Below are 22,494 nucleotides of genomic sequence, written 5' to 3'. Positions count from 1 at the left end.
ACTTTCTTCCACCACTTTCACGTGAACGTATGCTAAAGATACATGAAAAATAATGAATTTATTAAACTCCTTCCTCAAATGCATAGAACAGAAAGTGCTTTGGAGGATAAATTAACACATACTGAAGCTTCGTTAGTCACCAACCACAACTTAGAAAACATCAGTATAACAAAACCTTGGGTAAGGTACAGAGGTACAGAATTGGGGACAGTGTGTTAGTAAAAGTTAATTTTCAATACTCATTGTTGGAAAAGAAGAGCAAAAATTGACAGCTGAAGTTCAGTGGTCCGTACAGAGTTGTGGAATACCTAATGAAGGGCGCTTTTCACTAACGAACAAACTGCCAAATAAAATTAGGAGAATATACCCACCTAAACACCTCAAGAAATTTATTTCATAAATATGAGATTTGTATTGTATATAGCTGTGTAAATATTTCATTTCTATTTTCGTGTACGTAGTACAGTCAGCTGTGAGAAGAAAGGTCTCAAAGTAATTACATGATTATGAAACTGAAATGCATTTAAAGGACACTAAAAAATGACTTAGCCGTAACTCCATTTCGCTTACAAAACCTAAACGTGTCTTACAAAGACATCTCACGTAACAAATTGTAAATAGTAATATAGTTTTTTATACAAAATTTGTATATAGTCTGTTAGTTTTAAGTTTATTCATTTATACTTTGGTTCGTTTGCAAATAACTGTGCACTGTTCATGTCAGAAGTACATGTCCCACAAGATAAAAGATTCGAATAATGGTGTATGTACTAATATAGATAAATACTTGAGAACATACTTTCTATAGGATGATGTCCTGTGTCAGCGGATTAGATAGAAGGCAAGGGCTCAGGTCGTCTATCTTACAATTAAACTATGTGTTTATTTTGGCACTAACTGATGTCCCCCCCCCCCCCCCCCCCCCATGAACCATGGACCTTGCCGTTGGTGGGGAGGCTTGCGTGCCTCAGCGATACAGATAGCGGTACCGTAGGTGCAACCACCGCGGAGGGGTATCTGTTGAGAGGCCAGACAAACGTGTGGTTCCTGAAGAGGGGCAGCAGCCTTTTTAGTAGTTGCAGGGGCGTCTGGATGAGTGACTGATCTGGCCTTGTAACACTAATCTAAACGGCCTTGCTATGCTGGTACTGCGAACGGCTGAAAGCAAGGGGAAACTGCAGCCGTAATTTTTCCCCAGGGCATGCAGCTTTACTGTATAGTTAGATTATGGTAGCGTCCTCTTGGGTAAAATGTTCCGGAGGTAAAATAGTCCCCCAATCGGATCTCCGGGCGGGGCCTACTCAGGAGGACATCGTTATCAGGAGAAATAAGAATGGCGTTCGACGGATCCCTTAATCGGGCAGGTAGGTTAGAAAACTTAAAAAGGGAAATGGGTAGGTTAAAGTTAGATATAGTGGGAATCAGTGAAGTTCTGTGGCAAGAGGAACAAGACTTCTTCTTTAATACAGAATTAAATATGGGTAACACTGGAATAGGTTTAATAATGAACAAAAAATAGGAGTGCGGGTAAGCTACTACAAACAGAATAGTGAACGCATTGTTCAGCGGTTCTGGCGCTACAGTCTGGAACCGCGCAACAGCTACGGCAGCAGGTTCGAATCCTGCCTCGGGCATGGATGTGTGTGACGTCCTTAGGTTAGTTAGGTTTAAGTAGTTCTAAGTTCTAGGGGACTGATGACCTCAGCAGTTAAGTCCCATAGTGCTCAGAGCCATTTGAACTATTTTTTTGAACGCATTATTGTGGCCAAGATAGTCACGAAGCCCAAGCTTAGCACAGTAGTACAAGTTTATATGACAACTAGCTCTGCAGATGACGAAGAGATTGATGAAATATATGCTGAGATAAAAGAAATTCAGATAGTGAAGGGAGCCGAACATTTAATAGTCGTTGGTGACTGGAATTCGATAGTAGGAAAAGGAAGAGAAGTAAATGTAGTAGGGGAATATGGAATAGGGGTAAGAAATGAAAGAGGAACTCACCTGGTAGAATTTTGCACAGAGCATAACTAACACTTGGTTCACGAATCATGAAAGAGGGTTGTATATATATATGGAAGAGGCCTGGAAGCACTGGAAGGTTTCAGTTAGATCGTATAATGGTAAGACAGAGATTTAGGAACAACTGTAAGACATCTCCAAGGGCAGATGTGGACTCTGTCCACAATCTATTGATTACGAACTGTAGATTAAAACTGAAGGAACTGCAACAATGTGGGAATTTAAGGAGACGGGACCTGGATTAATTGACAGAACCAGAGGTTGTAGAGAGTTTCAGGGAGAGCATAAGGGAACGATTGCCAGGAATGGGGGAAAAATACAGTAGAAGAAGAATGGATAGCTTTGAGGGACGAAATAGTGAAGGCAGCAGAGGGCCAAGTAGGTAAAAAGACGACGACTAGTTGAAATCCTTGGGTAACAGAAGAAATGTTGAATTTAATTGATGAAAGGAGAAAGTATAAAAATGCAGTAAATGAAGCAGGCAGAAAGGAATACAAGCGTCTCAAAAAACAGATCGACTGGTAGCGCAAAATGGCTGAGCAGGGATGGCTAGAGGACAAATGTAAGGATGTAGAGGCATATATTACTTGGGGGAAGATAGATACTGCCTACAGGAAAATTAAAGAGACCTTCGGAGAAAAGAGAACCACTTGTATGAAAATCAAGAGCTCAGATGGAAACCCAGTTCTAAGCAAAGAAGGGAAAACAGAAAAGTAGAAGGAGTATGTAGAGGGTCTATACAAGGGCAATGTACTTGAGGACAATATTATCGAAATCGAAGAGGACGTAGATGAAGATGAAATGGGAGACATGATACTGAGTGAAGAGTTTGACAGAGCACTGAAAGACCTAAGCAGTAACAAGACCCCTGGCGTAGACAAAATTCCATTAGAACTACTGACAGCCGTGGGAGAGCTAGATGGTAATCTGGTAAGCAAAATGTATGAGACTGGCGAAATACCCCCAGACTTCAAGAAGAATATAATAATTCCAATCCCAAAGAAAGCAGGTGTTGACGGATGTGAAAATTACCGAACTATCCGTTTGATAAGTCACGGCTGCAAAATACTAACACGAATTATTCACAGTCGAATGGAGAAACTGGTAGGAGCCGACCTCGGGGAAGATCAGTTTGGATTCCGTAAAAAAACTGGGACACGTGAGATAATACTGACCCAACGACTTATCTTAGAAGATAGATTAAGGAAAGGCAAACCTACGTTTGTAGCATTTATAGACCTAGAGAAATCTTTTTGACAATGATAATACTCTCTTTCAATTTCTGAAGGTGGCAGGTGTAAAATACATACAGCGAAAGGCTATTTACAATTTGTACTGAAACCAGATGGCAGTTATAAGAGTCGAGGGGCATGAAAGGGAAGCAGTGGTTGGGAAGGGAGTAAGACAGGGTTGTAGCCTATACCCGATGTTATTCAATCTGTATATAGAGCAAGCAGTAAAGGAAACAAAAGAAAAATTCGGAGTAGGAATTAAAATCCATGGAGAAGAAATAAAAACTTTGAGGTTCGCCGATGACATTGCAATTCTGTCAGAGACAGCAAAGGACTTGGGAGGGCAGTTGAACGGAATGGACAGTGTCTTGAAAGGAGGATATAAGATGAACATCAACAGAAGTAAAACGAGGATAATGGAATGTAGTCGAATTAAGTCGGGTGATGCTGAGGGAATTAGAGTAGGAAATGAGACACTGAAGGTAGTAAAGGAGTTTTGCATAACTTATGATATCCGAAGTAGAGAGGCTATAAAATGTAGACTGGCAATGGCAAGGAAAGCGTTTCTGAAGAAGAGAAACTTGTTAAAATCGAGTATAGATTTAAGTGTCAGGAAGCCGTTTCTGAAAGTATTTCTATGGAGTTTAGCCATGTATGGGAGTGAAACATGGACGGTAAATAATTTGTACAAGAAGAGAATAGAAGCTTTCGAAATGTGGTGCTACAGAAGAATGCTGAAGGTTAGATGGGTAGATCACATAACTAGTGAGGAGGTATTGAATAGAATTGGGGAGAAGAGAAATTTGTGGCACGACTTGTTTAGAAGAAGGGATCGGTTGGTAGGACATGTTCTGAGACATCGAGGAATCACCAATTTAGTATTAGAGGGCAGTGTGGAGGATAAAAATCGTAAGAGGGAGACTAAGAGACGAATATACTAAGCAGATTCAGAAGGATGTAGGTTGCAGTAGGTACTGGGAGATGAAGAAGCTTGCACAGGATAGAGTAGCATGGAGAGCTGCATCAAACGAGTCTCTAGACTGAAGACCACAACAACAACAGCTTATGTCCTTGGATATTAGTTCACATTTTACAGTTGTTTCTTTGCTGGCGTTCTTATTGGTATCGTACTAGGAATGACCCTTGAACTGGTTTTTCATTTGAATAAAGAGATAAACTGCGTGCCATAAACGAATGAAATATATACATGTGAAGCGCGGCCGCACAGTACATAAAATAATGGCCACAGTTCGCATCGCGGGTTTTCAAAGACAGTGCAAAAGCTGATATAATCAATGTTCACGTACAGCCATGTTCCAATGTGAATATTAAGTAAGTAGTATAAAGTGATGTCGTGTCAAACGATTCTCCACAGAGCGAACAAACAAGCTATTTTGGACGTTAGATGAAACGCATAGCTTCAATATCAGCGTAATTTAACTCAAAAGACTGTATGTAATTACAGATGAGTAATAAAACGAATGCCACAATCAGTGCTATTAAAGCCGAGGTACGTGAACTTTGTGTGCAAATCAACAAGACTGTGCAATGGAATTAGTCTGCGAGAACAGTGAACATACTGATGTTGCTAAGTGCATAATGACGTTGACGCTTACCTTCAGTGAAGTGTTCAGTCATGTGTGCAGGTGCAGCATCCTCTGTATAAGCTCTTAGGTAAAGCACAGGGATCCATTCCATGGACCTCGCACTGCTACGAACCGAGTGTATACAGCGTGCAACGAAACTGCACCTCGACAATGTTCTGCGTGTAGTTCTGGATTGTCGCGGTGGAATGTAAGTCACGTGATCGTCCAGTACTTGCAGCATTTCAAAACATAGAGACTTGTCACCATTAAGCTATGAATACTCTTTCAGTACACATAGTGATAGCGTATTATGCCATTAAATATACTGCAGTGCTCACTGCAAATAAATAAACGATCATAATGTAATCGGAAAGAAACGACGACGTGGACAACACTACAGAAAGCAAAAGTTTACTGCGGCAAACAAAATGCAAACAAAAGATATAAATGCACAGAACGAACTATAAGCTATCACCACGTACAAAATATACAATCATTATTTGCATCCATAGGATGTATTAATACAACCTCTTTCAGCCAAACCGCGTAATTGTATCCCTGTTTATTAATGCTTAGTCGAATGTATTCCACGTACCCCATATCCGAGACACCTGTCCTACCGAAGAACGAGACCTAGGCACCTTGTCTAATAATCAGCTGCAAATCCTGGCACGTCTTCCCACGTTCCTGTCCGCACCTGAGGGTCAGCCCATCGACTACCATCTACCAGCAAAAATCGTCGTTTCTGCAATCCGTCGCAAGATCTATCATCGCGTCTACAAATCACTGTATTCGCCGTTTTAAAACAGTGAAAAATTGTTACTCGAACTCAGTTTTGTAAAGATTTGTGAGAAAGAACATTTATGTCAAACTCACATAATGAAAGAATCTTAAAAAAAAACTGTATGATAAAAGACTCGTACCCGAAAGAATTGTTTAATAATTGAACATTTTAAGAATCCTGTTGGACATGTGTTATCACGAACTTCAGAATTTAATATGTTTTCAAAATGACAGGACAAAATGGATATGAACTTGTGCAATATTAAATATAAACAAATTTTGTACTCCCTTGTAACACATCATTGTACTTTGCTATAGAAATATTCAAATAATTTTCAATGGATAAACAGACTGAGGAATGTACGCCCATTCCTTTCTTTTTTACCCCGTTTTCTTTGGGACCGCACCTGAATATGTGGACGAGTAATTATCGTCGGGGTACAAGTTACAAGGCCTCAGTCATATAACAAGGACAACAATAAAGTGTAAATTTAAATATAAACGTACTCAAGTAAACGCCCTTATTCTGAACGAAAGAAATGATATTCATATAACATGTAAAACTATGAAATTGTTCCCACAAGCTATGTAAACAACAAATAAAGTGACTTTAGTTAAGTGTAGATCACCAAGAGTCCTAACAGTGTGATCTCTTTATTTAGGGAGCATTTCATGACGTCACAACATTTACTCGAAATTTACCCAATGTAATTTAACTATGCCAGACACCTCTGGATAATATAACGATAATCATACAAAGATCATAATCTGTAATTATTATAAATAGTCGTGAAACAAGGGCTCCACTCACTTTTCTTTTTTGCTCTACTCTTTTGCTGTTTTCTTTTTGCCATTGTGCTTGTCTTTCTCGGAAAGCTCGATTCGTGTTAGGCAATTAATTCTACGGATTCGATGAAATGGTCACAGATCCTTCTTGAACTGTTACTTAATTATTTGCAACTGGAACTGTTATTAGTAATCAGAATATCAAGAGCATGCATTTGAATATTGCGCGTTTAATGTAGAGGAACTTTTGTTTTAAATATTAGACATAAAATGTTTACTGTGTGGAATAGTGTAAGCTGACATATTTCTTTAAAATATACTGTTAACGTTTACCAGATTTCATTTACAATCCTTTCCTTCTTCTATAGATTCATACGTGTTTTCTGAAATACGAAGGCATTTGTGGTGTCACCGCCAGACACCACGCTTGCTAGGTGGTAGCTTAAATCGGCCGCGGTCCATTTAGTACATGTCGGACCCGCATGTCGCCACTGTGAGATCGCAGACCTAGCGCCACCACAAGGCAGGTCTCGAGATACGATAGAGCACTCGCCCCAGTTGTACGGACGACATTGCTAGCGACAATACGGACGAAGCCTTCCTCTCATTTGCCGAGAGACAGTTAGAATAGCCTTCTGCTAAGTCCATGGCTACGACCTAGCAAGGCGCCATTAGCCTTACCTACTTTGAGAGTTATCGTATAAAAGTCTCAAGAAGAACGTGTAACCAACAAAGATTAAAAGTTCAGTATAAAGCAGCTACGTACTTTTCTTGCTACCATTCAATAGTTATCCTGTTCCAGACTTGACGCCAGTCGGCGTGTGTGTACGCGTGCCTTTCTTTCGGCTCCCTTCTCAATGTGGCGTAACTAGCTTGTTACGTCACAACAGCATTTCTTTTGGTTATTGCAGCTTTCGTGCACCATTTCGTGCACCGTAGTGCTTTGTTTGTGAAATACGATAGAACCTGCAATCAGTTTAATGTACAAAGTCCAATGGTCAATTTAATACTAATTTCCGCTAGGAACAGTTTTTAAATTCACCGTCAGTAACAAGTTTTACCAAAGGTTTGTTCTCCAAGCCAAAACTATGGACCATTGTTACTATCAGAAGAAATTGCATCAACTTTCGTAAAAGTTCAGGATTAAGTCAGTCATTTAATGAAGCACTAGTTTCTTTTAACGTTGCCGCCATTGCTTTCCATTTTAACATAAAAAAGTTCGCAACGCGACAATACCTTCCATATTAATTGCAAACAAAATAATTAAATCCCTATTAACAGGCGGTGGCGTTAAATGTATGTTTAGGCACTCCTTAACAGGTATATAAGTGAATAGACTACTCACATCAAAAGAAATCAGCTTGGCACTAGGGAAGAAAGTAAAGAAAGCAAAGAAACTTCTTTTTTTGAGTATGCATTTTATTCTTCTCCCGTTCAGTGCAACAGTGAAGACAGCGTTGTTTCCAGTCTTAACGGTAATCGTGGCAGGCGTTTGCTGCAACACCATTCACCTTGTCAGTCATGCTCGTACGGATATAGTCAAAAGTATCAAATCGTGGTCCTTCCAAGTGGCTTCTGAGTCAGGGAGTAAAACCAAGTCATCGATGCTGCGACAGGATGAAAAGGGAACTGCGAGTGTGGGGGTTGAAGAAACTCTAGAATGCAGTTTCTTCTCAAAAACTCATTGAAGGAGACTTTTCTTGTGACAGGGGCACTGGCGTCATACAGTTCCAAAGTGCGTGCAATGCCCGGTCGCTCAGGGGCCACTGCTTTCATGCATTTTTCCGGGATTTTCCAGTACTAAAATTGTTTGACAGTTTCTCCTGAAACTGAAAATTCTTTGTTGGTGGTCCTCTGACAACAAAAGGAAGCATCCATTTTAATTTGTATTGGATCACTCTCACTCTTGACAGTGGGAGAGATTGCATTTTTCCACTCCGAAAAACAAGATTTAGAAATGGAGAGTTTTTGCAAGTGTTCATTATATTCCGATTCCTCTATTTAAGTGTGTACTTTGGCACTAGCAGCATACACCAGTGCAGCACAGCAATAGATGAGGATTCCTCTCGAAGTGGTGGAATACTGTATTGTACCGTAGAACTAAAGAAGGTAACGACTCACATGTGTCTTAAAATGATCTGTTGCAAAGAAAACGCATGAAATGCAACTAAACATTTTATAAATTTTATTATAGGAACTGAAGGCACAACTTACAAATACGAATCTAAATGAAAGAAATTGGTAGACGCAGGGGACATCATTCTTATAACAATAACAATATTCTATGAACAGATACTCCACATTTGTACATTGCTTCTTTGAGTTGCATTTCTTCATACAGCAACTACATTGTTTCTGTAGTCTGTACTAACATTCTACAGTAATGAATTTTAATTATAATAAAAATTTCTGGTCCCTAACAAACGGGCACTTAATAGGGACCCTTGTGTTGTATGTATAAGCTTTCTGAGAGCATTTCATTATTAGCAATCTGAAGTGACAACTCACTTTTAAGAAATATAATTAATTATTGATTGTCCTGAGTTTTATATTGTGTCACGCATTTGGCAGAATTAATTTGATGGAAAAAGCGATATTATCTTTCTTTACCCAGTGTCATTCTACGCTGCAAATGAACATGTTTCATTGTATGGATTTTGCGTCATAAAAACAAAGATTTTTCGTACTCACAGCGCCTCTTACATTTTTTTATACTGGTTCTGAAGATTGTCACCATTGTTCAAAATGTTTGTAGCACTTCAATACAGATAAGTTACTTAGCGTTAATTTCAGAAAATCAAAATATGTGAAGTCTTTGTGAAAAGCCACTCTGCCTTCCTCCTCAGTAGTGTGCTATAGATAATTTGCATACTGATGATTATTACTGCGCTAGAACTGACAAGAAATACAACCTCGGATTTGAAAATAATCCACAACTTAAGTGGTTAACACAAAATATCTTATAAGAGATGCCTATGTACAATTCTTCCGTGAGATTAAAATTTTAAATAACAAGTATTTTCAACATACAAGTAATGTAAACATTATTTTAGTCACGTAGTCTTACCTATAGATAGCACCACATTTACTGGCCGTTTGCACATAATTAATCTCGCTAGCTTTTTTTCTTTTCCAGGAATATAATTTTTTAAACATTAGATATTGCAGCCTGTTTCATTCTCTGCTTTTAAATTATTGTAACATCACAAATGTAATACCATTTTCGTTTAATAATTTTTTTCTACAAGTATACATCACATATGAGCCATAGGCCTGAAACGGTGGTTTTCAAATTCCATTCACATTTTAGATCATCTAGTACTCATCTGCGATCCCTTGCAATTTAAATTGGCGAAACTGGTTTACTACGTAATTAGAACGAACATTACAAATCGGCTGTGCTGGTTCACGGAACTTAATATCAAAACTTCGCGTTTTGCGACCATACTGGATCAAACGAATCATTATAAATGGATTAAAGTTAACCATAATATTTTAAATGGATGCATTTACATGCGAAGATAGACCGGAAAGAATACTTTTCTATAAATTCGCAAATATAATAGCCGCCATCAACGACGAAAAATCCAAATGTTGTGTGATTAATTCTAGCAGCGACATTTTATTTTAATACTACCGAGCTTTACAAGATATTTGAAGCGTTATCTAATATATTTGCTCATTTAAAAAGGGTTCTGTGTCAGAGATTTTCATTAGGAAATGGAGTATGGAGCGAATTTGCAAGTACATGCCAATTCGGTTCATTGCCTCAGTGCCTGAACGTTTATTATGTAGTATATTGAGATTTGTCGGTAGTACAAGTACAGTATGGAAAACGATAAGTCAGATAGCTATACGTTACTATCAGCAATCGGTGTTTGTTTCCCAGAAATAATAGTGATTTTTAAAGGTATTCGAATACAGTGAACGTAATGTTTTGTCGTACTGAAACAGTCTTCCTGAAATATCGATGAGCTACCTCCCAGACAAATGGAACCAATCTTCCAATCGTCTCTTGTGACTGGTACAGTGAAGCTGAGCAGGACTGCTGAGTGTACTTCATCGGCTCGTTTAGTGTAGCGTTGATTCCAGACAGTGAAGCTAAGAGCTCCACCACTCGTATGCTATGTAGTTTCAGTTTGTAAGAAAGGACCACTAACTGTGTACACCATACTAGATAGTGAAAGTTTCATTCATCAGACAAAATTCCTGTTACACTTCCCCCAAGGTGGTATATTCTTGTTTCCTACGAGATGAGTCGATCTCCTTGCGGTGATCGGCAACAAGTAACCGTCCTGCACCCTTTCATTTGAGCTTTAGTCTATCTCTTCTAGACAAGCAAGCATGAATTGTATCTGACACGTTTCTATGAAAGTTCTTCTATAAAGACTGCCTCCTTCTCCCCCAAAATTCGGCTGCTCATTTCGATAATTTTGGGTTGTGTGAACAGTTTCTGGGAGACAAAAATCTCTCCACTAGAACCCTATTTGTAATTTTCACTTCCCCATTGTTACCTAAAACTCGTTGAACAATAAGACACTTTTCAAGAGTGAACCATCGCAAAACTGAGCGAAGTAAACTAATTTTGGCCTTTGGCCGAGACTTCTTGCTGTGAATGTTTATTACAAGTGTTTCCCATCGTAGTGAAAGTAATAGTTCAGAACTAATTTTTATGTGATCGTTTATACTGCCAAGTTCGAATGTAGTATTCACTTTCTGCGATGGTGTGCTTTTTATAGTACTAAGCTTTTAAACATTGGTTCAGTGTCAGCTATCACTACGATCAGCGTAATTTTAATGCAAACAATGAACAACGTGCTATAACTATCGCTTATTAATCTGTGACTTTCTTATATGAAAGGTAAGCATTGTCTTTCGTTCACTACATTTTCCTTATTATGTCTATGTTGTCATAATGTTTAATGTATAACAATGGATACTAAGTGATTGTCGCCAATGTAGCTTATTGGAAACGGTAAGTTGGCAGGTTTAGAAACTGCATTACAGGTTTCCAATACAGATTTTATCCTGCATCAGATTAACAGGTTCCTTAGGTACATGGGGTATTCAGATGTTTCCCCATTAAGTACGTTCTTATAGGCACCATTAATATAACTGTTTTTCAATACAAAAAAGACGGCCAGTAATTCAGTTATCCCTCAACAGTTTCCTTTACCATCGGATGGTCCATTGCATTTCGGCTTCACGCAGATCTAAACAAAAAGTACAGATTCTCTGGTCACCGCTGTTAATCAAAGGAAAGCTCTCAGGCACTCTTTGGGAGACTACACTCCCAGCTGACAACCTAGCTCAGCTTAAATTTACTGCTCGTGTCACCCAACTGCTCACCAAATCCATTTAGCAGACAGAACAAATCTTAGGCCATCCATTTACGAGAGCTCAAGAATTTAAAAATCAGGTCAGTGTGCTGTAGCTGTGAGACGTGTCTCAGTATATCGGCTTCTGGTGGAGGAGGTCGAACGGGATGTTGTAGTAGCTGGGCCTCAGCGAGATGGCAGACTTCTGCTGGTCGATGGGGATCCTCTTATCGTAGAGCGACGGCGCCTGGAATATTATGCCGCAGGTGCCCGCGATGCACGCCAGCGTGAAGATCCATAGGAAGAACCGGTCCAGCACCATCGACACGTACTTCCAGTCTTCGATCACCTGTCGACACGGAAAATTTCACTGTCGTACGTACGTCCGAACAGATTACAAGAAAGAAGAGAGCAGTTGGCAGAGAACAGGTAGAACTGTCCGCTTCTTCGCAACGTGTGTTATATTCAGGAAGATATTCTGAATTTTAGCTCCTCCGATCTCTTGGCTACAGAATGTACCAAGCTAGTTGACACCTACCCGCCCACTCACTCACTCACTCACTCACACACACACACACACACACACACACACACACACACACACACACATGATATCTTCCGAACCATAGATGAAGGGTATCAGACGGATGCCATATTCCTTGACTTCCGGAAAGCGTTTGACTCGGTGCCCCACTGCAGACTCCTAACTAAGGTACGAGCATATGGGATTGGTTACCAAGTATGTGAGTGGCTCGAAGACTTCTTAAGTAATAGAACCCAGTACGTTGTCCATGATGGTCAGTGTTCATCGTAGGTGAGGGTATCATCTGGAGTGCCCCAGGGAAGTGTAGTAGATACGCTGTTGTTTTCTATCTACATAAACGATCTTTTGGATAGGGTGGATAGCAATGTGCGGCTGCTTGCTGATGATGCTGTGGTGTACGGGAAGGTGTCGTCATTGAGTGACTGTAGGAGGATACAAGACGATTTGGACAGGATTTGTGATTCGCGTGAAAAATGGCAGCTAACTCTAAATATAGATAAATGTAAATTAATGGAGTTGAATAGGAAAAAGAATCCTGTAATGTTTGAATACTCCATTAGTAGTGTAGCACTTGACACACTCACGTCGATTAAATATTTGGGCGTAACATTGCAGAGCGATATGAAGTGGGACAAGCATGTAATGGCAGTTGTGCGGAAGGCGGATAGTCGTCTTCGGTTCATTGGTAGAATTTTGGGAAGATGTGATTCATCTGTAAAGGAGACCGCTTATAAAACACTAATACGACCTATTCTTGAGTACTGCTCGAGCGTTTGGGATCCCTATCAGGTCGGATTGAGGGAGGACATAGAAGCAATTCAGAGGCGATCTGCTGGATTTGTTACTGCTAGGTTTGATCATCACGCTTGTGTTACAGAACTGCTTCAGGAACTCGGATGGGAGTCTCTAGAGGAAAGGAGGCGTTCTTTTCGTGAATCGCTACTGTATAGAGAACCAGCATTTGAGGCTGACTGCAGTACAATTGCCGCCAACTTACATTTCGCGTAAAGACCACAAAGATAAGATAAGAGAGATTAGGGCTCGTACAGAGGCTTATAGGCAGTCATTTTTCCCTCGTTCTGTTTGGTTGTGGAACAGAGAGAGAAGATGCTAGTTGTGGTACGAGGTACCCTCCGCCACGCACTGTATGGTGGATTGCGGAGTATGTATGTAGATGTAGATGACACGCGCGCGAGCGGCAAGTGTGTGTGCGTAAAAACACACTTTTCTCCATGACCACCGATTGTCACCCACATGCAGTTGTGGTGGTAGATAGCTGTTTGTCGCCTGCTGTTGCAAGGGAGATTGGTTGCTGACTTGTCACTGCCCAGTCCAAACCGCTAAGGATAGAAACTTGAAATCTGGAGAGCGTGTGGATGTTACAGTGTTGGCACCGTTTAATAAGGAATTTTTCGAAATGCCATTCTCAAGGAGGTGAAATAGGGGATGAAAGGTTTCTGGAAAATATGTCGCTATTAACGCAATTTTGAAGCTCGCACTACGAAAACTCTTATTTGGCTTCTCTATAAGAAATAAAGAAACACGTGTTTCGGCATTTTATGAAATTTAATCCCTGTGGGGGTAAAATAGTGTGTGAATCTTTTTTATTAATCATTATTAAGAAACGACTAAAGCATTTTTAAAGGTACTATTTAAAAATTGCTCTTTGACTTCTCGGCTAGAAGTAAATAAATACGTGTTGAAGTGTTTTTGTAAATTAAACCCCTACTGGGGTGAAATGCAGCCCGACTGATTTACTAACTCATCATCACCCAGCGCAAACTGCTGAGGACGGAAACGTGAAATTTGCACAGGTCGTTGATCTTATATTGTAGGCAGTAACAGACTGTTCCAAATTCCACCCCTAGAGGCAGCGAATAATCAGTTTTTTGACAATATATCGCTAGTAAGGAAATTTTTGAAGCCAGAACTACGATAATTGGTATTTCGCCGGCCGCTGTGACCGAGTCGTTCTAGGCGCTTCAGTCCAGAACCGCGCTGCTGCTACGGTCTCAGGTTCGAACCCTGCCTCGGGCATGGATGTGTGTGATGTCCTCAGGTTAATTAGGTTTAAGTAGTTCCAAGTTTAGGGGACTGATGACCTCAAATGTTAAGTCCCACAGTGCTTAGAGCCATTTGAACTATTTGATAATTGGTATTTCGTTTCTCCATCAGAAATAAAGAAATAAGAGTTTCAGCACTTTTGCAACTTCAACCTTTCAGGGGGTAAAATAACAGGCGAATTTTTCAAGTAAATCATTATTAAAGCACTACTAAAGCATTTTTACAGGTAAATCTAAGAAAATCTGCATTTGGCTTCTCCACTGGAAATAATGTGATTCAGAGTTTTTTTTATTTTTGAATTTTTATTTTTTTAAATTCAGTTCTTAATGGTGTGAAATAGGGGATGAAGATTTATATGAAAACATTTCATTATGAAACCATTTTTAAAACTAAATCTATAAAAATTGGTGTTTGACTTCTAAAGAAACAGGTGTTACGGGATGGAAGCTGTTTCTATGGAAATATCAGCAGAAAACCTCAAAAGACAGGATTAACAAAAACCTTTGACTCCAGCTACCAGAATCGCTTTCAGAAGTTCATTCGGGGAAGACCATGCTTCTATGATCTAATTTAGTGCGAAAGGTTAGGAGATGCATCAGTGTGTGAACGACATAAAAATCCGATTAAAGAAAATAATCTGTACCGACCATAAAGTCTACTCGAGAGAAGCTACGTGCGCTAAGCTACACATACCAAAGATCTCAATTTTCGTCTGTAACAGTAGATAACATTGTTCCACAAGTTAACGAAAATAGTTCCAGTCCCCTAGTGAGTGAATCCAAGGTTTACGGGAGGCTCCCCTGAGACATTAGGCGAATATTGGCCCTTTCCAGACATCACTAGTTGGGTTTCCCTCTGCCCCACAGTCAGCCTGCTGTGAATTTGGCACAAAAGAACTAAGTACTGCAAATGCTCTCACGAATTTGAAATAAAAGTTGTAAAAAGAATTAAAAAACACTACACAATACTGTCTATGAGTTCCCCATTTTTAATGTAAAGATTGTCTTATCCTCCCAAAATATGGATACCTGTCACTGCAGAAAACAATCATTTAATAATATTGTGAGACAATGAGAAGTACAGGGTTATTACAAATGATTGAAGGGGTTTCACAGCTCTACAATAACTTTATTATTTGAGATATTTTCACAATGCTTTGCACACACATACAAAAACTCAAAAAGTTTTTTTAGGCATTCACAAATGTTCGATATGTGCCCCTTTAGTGATTCGGCAGACATCAAGCCGATAATCAAGTTTTTCCCACACTCGGTGCAGCATCTCCCCATCAATGAGTTTGAAAGCATCGTTGATGCGAGCTCGCAGTTCTGCCACGTTTCTTGGTAGAGGAGGTTTAAACACTGAATCTTTCACATAACCCCACAGAAAGAAATTGCATGGGGTTAAGTCGGGAGAGTGTGGAGGCCATGACATGAATTGCTGATCATGATCTCCACCACGACCGATCCATCGGTTTTCCAATCTCCTGTTTAAGAAATGCCAAACATCATGATGGAAGTGCGGTGGAGCACCATCCTGTTGAAAGATGAAGTCGGCGCTGTCGGTCTCCAGTTGAGGCATGAGCCAATTTTCCAGCATGTCCAGATACACGTGTCCTGTAACGTTTTTTTCGCAGAAGAAAAAGGGGCCGTAAACTTTCAACCGTGAGATTGCACAAAACACGTTAACTTTTGGTGAATTGCGAATTTGCTGCACGAATGCGTGAGGATTCTCTACCGCCCAGATTCGCACATTGTGTCTGTTCACTTCACCATTAAGAAAAAATGTTGCTTCATCACTGAAAACAAGTTTCGCACTGAACGCATCCTCTTCCATGAGCTGTTGCAACCGCGCCGAAAATTCAAAGCGTTTGACTTTGTCATCGGGTGTCAGGGGTTGTAGCAATTGTAAACGGTAAGGCTTCTGCTTTAACCTTTTCCGCCGTTGGATAAGCAGCTGAGCAGCAAGTCGTATACTCCTAGCTCACTCATTTGTCACATAGTTTAATTCTTAATTTCTTTGCGTGTTTTTGGTACTTGCATTGTGTAATTCATAAATTTCGGGCGTATTATAGTATTTGAGAGTTGTAGCATCGCGTTTTAGTACCTGAATAGTGTAAATTCGCGTAGTCGTTTGTCTACTGTTTTGTTTCGAACGGCCAGTGTCGGTTGGTCGCAGTCAGTGTGCTCCCTGCCGCCGTTGGATAAGCAGCTGCAGCAGCAAGTCGTTTACTCCTAGCTCACTCATTTGTTACATAGTTTAATTCTTAATTTCTTTGCGTGTTTTTGGTTCTTGCATTGTTTAATTCATAAATTTCGGGCGTATTATAGTATTTGAGAGCGTAGCATCGTGTTTTAGTACCTGAATAGTGTAATTTCGCTTAGTCTCCTTCCGCCGCCGAGCAGTGTCAGCAGTGCGCAAGTAGCAGCATTACTGCATTTACTAGGCAATCTTGTATTTTAATAACCGTTTAAATTTTGTCGATTTGTTTGCGCTCTCTGTAGATTAGTTCAGACGTTCTTAGCAAAACAGTTTTTAGCATGGATAGGGACTGCAACTGCTGTGTTCGGATGCAGGCTGAGTTGGCATCCCTTCGCTCCCAGCTTCAGGCAGTGTTGGCTTCGGTCACACAGCTTGAGGCTGTTGCCAATGGGCATCACTGTGGGGGTCGGGATGGGGGTTTGTCGGGGACGGCCAGCTCGTCCCACGCATCCCCTGATCGGACTACGACTGTGGTTGCCCGGGATACTGCCCGCATTGAGGCTGATCCCTCACCTGTGGTAGAGTGGGAGGTCGTTTCAAGGTGTGGCAGGGGGCGAAAGACATTCCGGAGGGCTGAACGGAAAGCCTCTCCAGTTTGTCTGACGAACCGGTTTCAGGCTCTGTCTCAGGCTGATACTGATCTTCGGCCTGACATGGCTGCTTGTCCTGTTCCAGAGGTTGCCCCTCAGTCTGCAAGATCCGGGCAGTCGCAGAGGGTGGGCTTACTGGTAGTTGGGAGCTCCAACGTCAGGCGCGTAATGGGGCCCCTTAGGGAAATGGCAGCAGGAGAGGGGAAGAAAACCAATGTGCACTCCGTGTGCATACCGGGGGGAGTCATTCCAGATGTGGAAAGGGTCCTTCCGGATGCCATGAAGGGTACAGGGTGCACCCATCTGCAGGTGGTCGCTCATGTCGGCACCAATGATGTGTGTCGCTATGGATCGGAGGAAATCCTCTCTGGCTTCCGGCGGCTATCTGATTTGGTGAAGACTGCCAGTCTCGCTAGCGGGATGAAAGCAGAGCTCACCATCTGCAGCATCGTCGACAGGACTGACTGCGGACCTTTGGTACAGAGCCGAGTGGAGGGTCTGAATCAGAGGCTGAGACGGTTCTGCGACCGTGTGGGCTGCAGATTCCTCGACTTGCGCCATAGGGTGGTGGGGTTTCGGGTTCCGCTGGATAGGTCAGGAGTCCACTACACGCAACAAGCGGCTACACGGGTAGCAGGGGTTGTGTGGCGTGGGCTGGGCGGTTTTTTAGGTTAGATGGCCTTGGGCAAGTACAGAAAGGGCAACAGCCTCAACGGGTGCGGGGCAAAGTCAGGACATGCGGGGAACAAGCAGCAATCGGTATTCTAATTGTCAACTGTCGAAGCTGCGTTGGTAAAGTACCGGAACTTCAAGCGCTGATAGAAAGCACCGAAGCTGAAATCGTTATAGGTACAGAAAGCTGGCTTAAGCCAGAGATAAATTCTGCCGAAATTTTTACAAAGGTACAGACGGTGTTTAGAAAGGATAGATTGCATGCAACCGGTGGTGGAGTGTTCATCGCTGTTAGTAGTAGTTTATCCTGTAGTGAAGTAGAAGTGGATAGTTCCTGTGAATTATTATGGGTGGAGGTTACACTAAACAACCGAACTAGGTTAATAATTGGCTCCTTTTACCGACCTCCCGACTCAGCAGCATTAGTGGCAGAACAACTGAGAGAAAATTTGGAATACATTTCACATAAATTTTCTCAGCATGTTATAGTCTTAGGTGGAGATTTCAATTTACCAGATATAGACTGGGACACTCAGATGTTTAGGACGGGTGGTAGGGACAGAGCATCGAGTGACATTATACTGAGTGCACTATCCGAAAATTACCTCGAGCAATTAAACAGAGAACCGACTCGTGGAGATAACATCTTGGACCTACTGATAACAAACAGACCCGAACTTTTCGACTCTGTATGTACAGAACAGGGAATCAGTGATCATAAGGCCGTTGCAGCATCCCTGAATATGGAAGTTAATAGGAATATAAAAAAAGGGAGGAAGGTTTATCTGTTTAGCAAGAGTAATAGAAGGCAGATTTCAGACTACCTAACAGATCAAAACGAAAATTTCTGTTCCGACACTGACAATGTTGAGTGTTTATGGAAAAAGTTCAAGGCAATCGTAAAATGCGTTTTAGACAGGTACGTGCCGAGTAAAACTGTGAGGGACGGGAAAAACCCACCGTGGTACAACAACAAAGTTAGGAAACTACTGCGAAAGCAAAGAGAGCTCCACTCCAAGTTTAAACGCAGCCAAAACCTCTCAGACAAACAGAAGCTAAACGATGTCAAAGTTAGCGTAAGGAGGGCTATGCGTGAAGCGTTCATTGAATTCGAAAGTAAAATTCTATGTACCGACTTGACAGAAAATCCTAGGAAGTTCTGGTCTTACGTTAAATCAGTAAGTGGCTCGAAACAGCATATCCAGACACTACGGGATGATGATGGCATTGAAACAGAGGATGACTCGCGTAAAGCTGAAATACTAAACACCTTTTTCCAAAGCTGTTTCACAGAGGAAGACCGCACTGCAGTTCCTTCTCTAAATCCTCGCACAAACGAAAAAATGGCTGACATCGAAATAAGTGTCCAAGGAATAGAAAAGCAACTGGAATCACTCAATAGAGGAAAGTCCACTGGACCTGACGGGATACCAATTCGATTCTACACAGAGTACGCGAAAGAACTTGCCCCCCTTCTAACAGCCGTGTACCGCAAGTCTCTAGAGGAACGGAGGGTTCCAAATGATTGGAAAAGAGCACAGATAGTCCCAGTCTTCAAGAAGGGTCGTCGAGCAGATGCGCAAAACTATAGGCCTATATCTCTGACGTCGATCTCTTGTAGAATTTTAGAACATGTTTTTTGCTCGCGTATCATGTCATTTCTGGAAACCCAGAATCTACTATGTAGGAATCAACATGGATTCCGGAAACAGCGATCGTGTGAGACCCAACTCGCTTTATTTGTTCATGAGACCCAGAAAATATTAGATACAGGCTCCCAGGTAGATGCTATTTTTCTTGACTTCCGGAAGGCGTTCGATACAGTTCCGCACTGTCGCCTGATAAACAAAGTAAGAGCCTACGGAATATCAGACCAGCTGTGTGGCTGGATTGAAGAGTTTTTAGCAAACAGAACACAGCATGTTGTTATCAATGGAGAGACGTCTACAGACGTTAAAGTAACCTCTGGCGTGCCACAGGGGAGTGTTATGGGACCATTGCTTTTCACAATATATATAAATGACTTAGTAGATAGTGTCGGAAGTTCCATGCGGCTTTTCGCGGATGATGCTGTAGTATACAGAGAAGTTGCTGCATTAGAAAATTGTAGCGAAATACAGGAAGATCTGCAGCGGATAGGCACTTGGTGCAGGGAGTGGCAACTGACCCTTAACATAGACGAATGTAATGTATTGCGAATACATAGAAAGAAGGATCCTTTATTGTATGATTATATGATAGCGGAACAAACACTGGTAGCAGTTACTTCTGTAAAATATCTGGGAGTATGCGTACGGAACGATTTGAAGTGGAATGATCATATAAAACTAATTGTTGGTAAGGCGGGTACCAGGTTGAGATTCATTGGGAGAGTGCTTAGAAAATGTAGTCCATCAACAAAGGAGGTGGCTTACAAAACACTCGTTCGACCTATACTTGAGTATTGCTCATCAGTGTGGGATCCGTACCAGGTCGGGTTGACGGAGGAGATAGAGAAGATCCAAAGAAGAGCGGCGCGTTTCGTCACTGGGTTATTTGGTAACCGTGATAGCGTTACGGAGATGTTTAATAAACTCAAGTGGCAGACTCTGCAAGAGAGGCGCTCTGCATCGCGGTGTAGCTTGCTCGCCAGGTTTCGAGAGGGTGCGTTTCTGGATGAGGTATCGAATATATTGCTTCCCCCTACTTATACTTCCCGAGGAGATCACGAATGTAAAATTAGAGAGATTAGAGCGCGCATGGAGGCTTTCAGACAGTCGTTCTTCCCGCGAACCATACGCGACTGGAACAGGAAAGGGAGGTAATGACAGTGGCACGTAAAGTGCCCTCCGCCACACACCGTTGGGTGGCTTGCGGAGTATCAATGTAGATGTAGATGTAGAATATTTTCCAAACCGTCGGCTGTGGTACGTTTAGCTTCCTGCTTGCTATATTCGTCGACTTCCGCGGGCTACGCGTGAAACTTGCCCGCACGCGTTCAACCGTTTCTTCGCTCACTGCAGGCCGACCCGTTGATTTCCCCTTACAGAGGCATCCAGAAGCTTTAAACTGCGCATACCATCGCCGAATGGAGTTAGCAGTTGGTGGATCTTTGTTGAAATTCGTCCTGAAGTGTCGTTGCACTGTTATGACTGACTGATGTGAGTGCATTTCAAGCACGACATACGCTTTCTCGGCTCCTGTCGCCATTTTGTCTCACTGCGCTCTCGAGCGCTCTGGCGGCAGAAACCTGAAGTGCGGCTTCAGCCGAACAAAACTTTATGAGTTTTTCTGCGTATCTGTAGTGTGTCGTGACCATATGTCAATGAATGGAGCTACAGTGAATTTATGAAATCGCTTCAATCACTTGTAATAGCCCTGTACTTCAGCCAAAATACTATCCCGCAAAAGTCCTTCCTCTTTCGCGTTACTGAATCACACTCTTATTATCCGCGTGCTGTTCTGGTATTTCAGAGCGAACACGATGGTGGTAAACTACATAGCTTCCACCATTGTGTCGTCTGCTAGCAAAGTTCCCAGAAATTGTTGCTCTGATATTTCCCAGATCGTCGACATCAGGCCATCGGTTTCTCTCGAAGTGGACAACACAGTTGGGCTTCGTGGAAAGTGCTAGCCAGACAAGGCGCTAGCGGTGATCGTAGACAACAGTTCTCGCTCAGCCGCCCGCTAAAACAGCACACAATGAGGCCGCACAGGCGAAGCAGAGTAGCTTGCTATTCAGCAGATCTAAGGACACTGAAGATGGGGAGGATAGGCGTGTGTCACACGGGTATTCAGTTCAAAGAAGGAATGAATTAGATTTTTCTCGAAAAAATGTTTGGAGACTAGCTGCGTATTTATAGTTGAAACAGAAAAGGAAAGGACAGAGCTGGCAAAAATCCACTGCTAAATAAAGAAATGATACGCGAGTCGTCTAGCACTCTGAGGCCGCTAGCGATACTGTACAATGTTCCAGTTGCTATGCCAGAAAATGAATGAATTGAATCAATATACAGACAAGAAGACATTCATAGAAGAAACGAGAATCAGGAATAAAATAGGGCAAAGAAGAAAGCTGATTGGCTGCTCTGAAATTTGTTTTTGGCGACATGCAGCAATTTTTTTCCAAAACTGACTAACAATAGGACTTTTCCCTCCTTGTCACTTTTCTACCATCACTCAGCACCAAACTGAAGTTAATGTTTTGCTAACGTATGTTTGAAATTCATATTTCAATAGAGAATAAAGAAAACCCAAGTGGACCGCTGCAACGTCGTAGATGGTTGTGCTCAACAAAGTGTCTCATTGCTACGGCCAATATATCTTCCCCACAACTTATCTTGTCTTTTTAAATTTTCTCAGTATTCGTATGTAGGTGATGGATCCTATCGCAAAGTACTTTTATTTTAAGTGTGATGTATACTCATGTCGATATCATCTTCGTAATTCTTGTTGTCATTTGCGGTTCTTCTATTATCTGTGTACAGTCGTTATCTGTCCGTATTATTTGTTGCATATTGTCACACTCCGTGGACGATACCACGTCGCTCAGTGTGACACTCTGCATTCGTTATACTTTCAGCCTGTTCTGAATTTGAGTGTATGTCAGTCTTAATGACTTCCTTCTCTAGAGATAGGCCCGTTGCCTAACTCTTGGTT

General features: G+C 41.6%; 1 protein-coding gene across 1 annotated transcript in view; it reads right to left on the bottom strand.

The window, feature by feature from the left end:
- Window positions 1-8,605: 8,605 nt before the first annotated feature.
- Window positions 8,606-22,494, bottom strand: part of LOC124621963 (acetylcholine receptor subunit beta-like 2) — a 294,185-nt gene continuing 280,296 nt past the window's right edge. The window contains exon 12 of the mRNA XM_047147491.1: window positions 8,606-12,073. Within this exon, the coding sequence (XP_047003447.1) occupies window positions 11,855-12,073 (219 nt within the window). The 3' untranslated portion in view covers window positions 8,606-11,854. The remainder of the gene's footprint in view (window positions 12,074-22,494) is intronic.

The sequence above is a fragment of the Schistocerca americana genome, chromosome 7 (assembly GCF_021461395.2).
Source record: "Schistocerca americana isolate TAMUIC-IGC-003095 chromosome 7, iqSchAmer2.1, whole genome shotgun sequence".
In the NCBI taxonomy this organism is placed as follows: domain Eukaryota; kingdom Metazoa; phylum Arthropoda; class Insecta; order Orthoptera; family Acrididae; genus Schistocerca; species Schistocerca americana.
This window is presented reverse-complemented; position numbering and strand designations above follow the sequence as displayed.